The 6,000-nt window shown below is 54.7% G+C and overlaps 1 protein-coding gene across 1 annotated transcript in view; it reads left to right on the top strand.

Annotated features, from left to right (window-relative positions):
- The first annotated feature begins 3,289 nt into the window (after positions 1-3,289).
- Gfpt2 (glutamine-fructose-6-phosphate transaminase 2) overlaps positions 3,290-6,000 on the top strand; it is a 48,460-nt gene continuing 45,749 nt past the window's right edge. The window contains exon 1 of the mRNA XM_055597217.1: positions 3,290-3,345. Within this exon, the coding sequence (XP_055453192.1) occupies positions 3,339-3,345 (7 nt within the window). The 5' untranslated portion in view covers positions 3,290-3,338. The remainder of the gene's footprint in view (positions 3,346-6,000) is intronic.

Here is a 6,000-nt window from a genome sequence, read left to right as displayed (position 1 = left end):
CCAAAAATCCAGAAAGTCCTGTGCTGGGCTGGGCTGGGCTGTATGTCTGGACAATGGGGTCCTTGTGGTGTTTCTGTATTGGGAAGACTAAAAGGATATCAAGGAGAAGATGTATGTCAGATTGCCCTGTATGACAGCCCAGCTCGCAGAGCTGAGGCTGAGGGAAACTTGGCTGTGAGGTTCCTAAAGATAACATGAGAAATGGTGAAAATCCAGGAGCCCAAAATAGTGACTATGCCAGCGACAGAAGTGGACATTTCATGGTGGCACTCTTAGCAAAAGGGAAAGCAGCTGGATAGAGCCGGTGCCTGGGAGGTGGCAGGCTCATGCTGTGTCAGTAGGACAGCTGTGGAACTTCACTGGGCTCTTCAGTCAGAATGGGCAGGGATGGGGGTGGGGGAGGAGCAGAGAGCAAATCTCCTAACTACAAAGAGTTTTGAGACACATGTACAGGTAAAGAAGCCGACACATGGTCCTACCTTCTTGGCCAGTGGGGTCAAAGTGTACCCGAAAAGCAAGGCTAGACTCACCCATAGATATCATTGTAGTCCTGGACATCCAGGCCCTGCTAGGGCAAGGCACAGCATCCTGCTTCGAATAGACAGACAAGGTTCCGGCCATAGGTCTGCAGGCTCACCCCCCTCCAAGGACAGATATGGGCCATGATGAGAGAAGCACCGGGGCTCTTTTCTGCTGCTTCCAGCTTCCCAAAGGGTCAATACCTGGGCTCCCTTACCTAGATCCTCTTCTCTGGTTTGGCTCTCTGGAGCTTCCTAGACTGCAGCAGAGGAGGTCCCGGACTATGGCGAGGACAGGAAAGCAAGCTGCCTCTAACTAGGACCCAATGAACTGGGGCCATCAGCTGTCTCCCTGACCTCTCCACTGAACCTCGGATCAGAGCACTTGAAGACTGAGGGAGTCAGGGCTGTAGCTGGTCACAAATGACAGAAGGGACTTCGGTGTGTGTCGAGTAAAGATAGGGATTTATTGAGTTTGCCATCAAAGAACACCACAGGCGGGGTGATTTATAAGCAATTAATCTTTATGGGCTCGCAGCTCTGGAGGCTAGGAAGTCCGAGCGATGGTGCCTGGCATGGATCGTCCCGCTGTATGATCCCACAGGAAGACACCGTAGATGAAGAGAATGTGAGAGCGCCTACTCAAACTTTTATTCGTTCTTCTAATTAGCACGAATCTTTTGGTGGAGGTGCATTCCTCATGGCCCAATCCACTTGCAGAGGTCTCACCTCTTAACGTTATTGCGTTGAGAATTCTATCACAGCACTTGCTTTGGGGGATATGTTTAAACCGTAGACCTGAAATACGGAAAAGTCCGCAGACAGATCATCCCAGCTAAAGGCAGGGACTCCAGAGCTTTGTCCATCCAGGGATCCAGTTTGCCCTGGGTCACCCCACTCTCAGACAGCCTCTCTCTATCCCCCCGAAGGTGACCACAAACTCCCCTGCGTCTCCCAACTATCCCCCATAAAGATGTATCAAGAAATGTGCAAGCAATGTGCCCGTTTCCTCTACGTCTGAGAAAAGCCGGTGGTCCACCTGTAACCCCTGAACCAATCCTGGAGCCAGGCAAGTCCAGCGGCCATGTATCTGACTCAGGCCATCACTCTCCCAAAGGGCTCCCAGGCATACTGGTCCCTAAAGCCAGGGGGGATGTTAAGCAGACGGCTCCTGCAGAGAGGCCTCTACGGGGTCACAGCTTTTGCCCACGTCACTCTTCTTTCTGAACAGTGGGGGACCGGCCTGGAATGTGCTAGGACGCAGAGGTTCTGGTGTCTTGGTGCCAGTACGAAGGCCTGCTTCTTTCCCTCTCCTCTAGTCTGTTGCACAGAGCCTGGCCCAGGCCCTGCTCTACAGAGACGCCCAGTCTCCGCTTAGTGCCTGCAAGGAGGCGGGATCTGTCCTCATTCATCAGGTCCTCATCACCCAGATAGGCGTAAAGTACAGGCGTGGAAACGAAGGATGAAGGGATGAATTAATGAATGAACGTCACCCTGTGTAGCACAGGTAAGACGCAATGCTGCTCCTGAGTCAACTTTACCATTTCCCACCAGCTGATTCAGCCAAACCTTCTCTGTCACTACCATCCAACTTCGAACTCCTCAATGGGTGGGTACATACCCCCCCCCCACCTCCCAGGGGCTGCCAAGCAAGGAAAAAACGTCACACACAAGATTTAAGCTACTTTTGCTTTTTGAAAACTGTGTGATTGGAGAATACCGTCGATTTAGATTTCAGGATTTTTTTTTTTTTAAGTTAAACCATGCACGCAGCCCCAGATGGCTTCAAAGTGAGCGAATATTGGGCCAGTTCTTGTGACCTTCCTCGGGAGATGAGGGGCCTGGAGAGCAGTGGGGAGAAGGAGGAGACAGCCGGGAACTGGGGCGGGAGAAAGCCAGCGTCGTGACTCATCGCAGGGTCGAACCGAGGCTCCAGGTCACTGTGGAGCCCCTGGCTTCGACGAAGGCTCACCGCTCGCCAGATGGGTCTGCCAGCGCATCTCCATGAAGGAGGCTGTTTCCGGGGCGGCCCAGCTTTCCTCCAGACGCGGGCAATCCCTACCCCAGCAGTTCCCAGGTTCGGGCTCTGCTACGTCTTGGTCAATATCCTATCTCTCTCCAAGGAACCTCAGTTTTCTCTTTTCTCAGCCACGCCCAGATCGCTTCTGGCAGGGCAGGAACAAGTTCAGAAGCTTAGCGTGAGCTACTTTTTCTTGCTCTGAAAGCAGTTTGGAATAGAGAAACACGTTGCAAGAACAGGGGCCCGGTGTGTGTGTGTGTGTGTGTGTGTGTGTGTGTGTGTGCGTGTGTGTGTGTGTGTGTTTGTGTGTGTGTGTTTGTGTGTGTGTGTGTGTGTAAGAGAAAGGAGAGAGAGGGAAAGAAGGGGGGGAGAGAGAGATGTGCTCAGTGCCTACACAGACTGTCTTTAACCTCAGGAAGATCTGAGAGGTCCTTTCTATTGTTACCACATTTTACAAATGAAGAAACTGAGGCACAGAGCGATCCGTACCCCTGACTGAAGTTTCACGTCTAATGTGACTGAACTCGAGGTATCGGGCCTCCTTCCTCCGCTACAGTAGAGACTGGCGCCGGGGAGCCGCCCCTCGCCCCTTTCCTTGAGTCTTGGGGGCCCCCCGCCGTTGTCACGACAACCAGGGACCAATGAGGGGCAGGCGGGCGGCAGGAGGCTCCGCCCCAGTCCCACCCCTCGCCGAGGGCTAGTGGCTGGCTATAAGGGCAGAGGCCGAGCGGCGGGAGCCCGAGCCCGGGAGCGCGAGGCGCAGCGAGTCGTCAGAGCGTCCGGAGCGATCGGCAGCCACCATGTGCGGTGAGTGCCCCGCGGCCTCCTCCTCCAGAGCCTCTCGGGGCCGAAGCCGGAGAGCCAGGCGTAGGGGACCTGCTGGGGGCGGCGATCGTGGGGTTTTTCATTAGCCAGGCCTCTCTTCCCCGCGCCTGGCCGGAGTGACGTCTCGGGGACACGTGGGGGCGTGGGGAGGGGTCGTCCAAACTCGGTGTGAGAAGACCCCAGCCGGGACCGCACGGAGCAGGGGCCAACGGGGCGGGTCCCGGGATTGGAGTCCCGCAACACAGAGGTGTCTTCACTCCGCGTACGGGGAGGGCGCTTCCTCCACTTGGCCCACAAAGGCCGCCACGAGCAAGCTCAAGCATCGTGGGCTCCGAGTGGCGGTTCCGAGAGTCCTAGCCCGTCTCGCCCTCCGAGGACAGACGACCTCACCTGTGGGGCTGTCAGCAGTTCGCCCCGGGGCGTCCCTAGCAGCTCCCGGTGCGCTCGGAAGGGGTTGCCTGTCTTTGCTCGCGGCGACGCGAAACGAACCTCCTCCTGTCCCCAGAAGGGTGGGTCTTGTGATGAAGCCCTGCTGGAAAGGGCTCTGGGCGACGGGAGAGAAAGTGACTTCCCCAGAGCCTTGGCCCGAAGTTAGGAGCGGGAGCCCTTGGACCGGATAGAGGCGCAACCCCGGGCGACGCCGAGGTGTCCCGCCGGGCTTTGGGAGCCGAAGGGAGGGCGGTCGCCCTGGGCGCACATCTGCAATTCCTTACCCTCCTGGCTGGCTGGGCCGCCTCCGCTGGCTGGCTAGCCCGGGAAAGCTGGGAACTTCTGGGACAAAAGGTCACTGTGCGCTTTTTTTTTTTCCTCTCTCTCTCTCTCTCTCCTTGAGTAGGATTCAGTTACCCACTCCAGCCCCCTGCGGCTGGAGAACCTGGTGGAACTGTTGAAGCCATGAAAGGCGCCTCTCTGACTTTGCTGAGGGCTTGCCGGGTGGGGTGTGCCAGTGGGTGAGTCCAAGGCCAAGGTCTGTACAGGCCTTGTTTCCTGAGCCAGGAGACGAGGGAAAAGGAACCACTGAGCAGGGACGAGGCAAGGAGCCTTTGAGAGGCAGCCTTATCCAGAGAGAGCCGGGGTCAGTTTAAATTCCTGGACCAGCAGACAGACTCTTAGGACGCCCAAGCATCCTTGGCAATGCATATGTAAGGTCGCCTCATGAATCTGGACACAGAAATGAAACTAATGAACTAATGTGGAAGTTTTTGTCAGATTCAATCCCCCCCCCCCCCCGTCTTTAGCCACCTGTGGCTTTAGAACTAGACTTAAAGGAAGAGACCTCGAAATACTTGAACTATTTGGCTTTCCTTGCTGGTCCTCTCGGGTGGCCCCCCGAGAGCCCCCCCCCCCCGTCCCCACCACCAACCAACCACCTCAGCCTCCCACCCTGCTTCCTCCTAGCGTCTGCCTTTCAACCTTCCTCCAACCCCTTTAGAAGAGATCAAGTTCGGGGTTATAACCAACCTGTATCCTTTCTAGACTTCGGTATGAGTGCCTTGAGGTCACCAAAGAATGTCTGGGACTCAGTAGAAGTCTTGGCCCACCTGGGCTTCTATTCAGAACCAGAATCAAAGGAGACGTGGGAGCTAGCCTAGGAGGCCTCCCCAGACTTCAGTTTTTCTCTGAGGACACCCTTGCTGATGTCTGACCCAGGCCCCTGCCTTCAGCCAAGAGTCCTGTAACATCCTGATTCAGGACAAAGCGTGCTGTGTTTTTGGTGTGCTCCGTCACTTACCAGGCACCTCTGCCCACGGGCAGCTGTCCCTAGTTCAGAGCTCACTGCACAGCTGCCTTGAATTGAACTGAACACATTGGTCCGGGTTCTCTTGGGCTGTGTGGTCTGTGTACGTGTTCAGAACAGGATACCGGTTTTCTTCTTACTGTTGTTTCCGCTCGCAATTTAGTGAAGTTTACAGAATGATCGTGTTTTTGACACAAGGATACAGTAAATCTTGACTCAGTTTCACTCTACATTTGGGGAAACTGAGGCCCAGTGAGGCTTGTCTGACCAGGAATTTTCAGGTCATTTTACTTCTCCGGGCCATTCAAAAGAGCCTCAGGTTTCAGGAATCAAGACCAAAGGCCAGTCCTTATCAAAAAAAGCTAGTGACCATGCTTTAATGAGTCCCCATCTACAGAAAGCTGAGGCCCGACAGGAGCCAACCCTCCACAAACAGAACAGTTGTGCTCAGAAGTTTCCAGGGTGCTGAGAGTTTAGCTGAACCGACCTTTAAATACTGTCTTATCGAATCCAGGATGCAGGAGCACGAGGCAGCTAGAGAGATTAGATCCACAGTCGTGAGCAGAGGACGGGGAATGAATGAATGCATGTAGCACTTGGCTCCCCGATTCCCTTTCGTTCAGCCTAGCACCCAGCCCATGAAAAGGTCCCACCTTCCTAACCAAGTCCAAAAAAATCTACTACAAGCATGCCCACGGGCCAACTCAAATCTAGACAGATCTTCATTGAGGTGCCCTTCCTGGATGGTTCTAGAAAGATCCACTGTTAGCTACTCACATGCACTTTTATTGACATCAGAGAGTTCCCTGCGCTCTGTTGACTTTCTGATGCCAGAATGGTACTCTCCCCCACCCGTTTGCATTCCTCCTCTAATTCTATTCTTCATGCAAACACCATGA

This window comes from Psammomys obesus, unplaced genomic scaffold (assembly GCF_907164565.1).
Source record: "Psammomys obesus unplaced genomic scaffold, mPsaObe1.curated_primary_1811, whole genome shotgun sequence".
NCBI classification, from domain to species: Eukaryota; Metazoa; Chordata; class Mammalia; order Rodentia; family Muridae; genus Psammomys; species Psammomys obesus.
The sequence above is the reverse complement of the archived record's forward strand: the minus strand, read 5'-3'. Positions and strand labels throughout refer to the sequence as shown.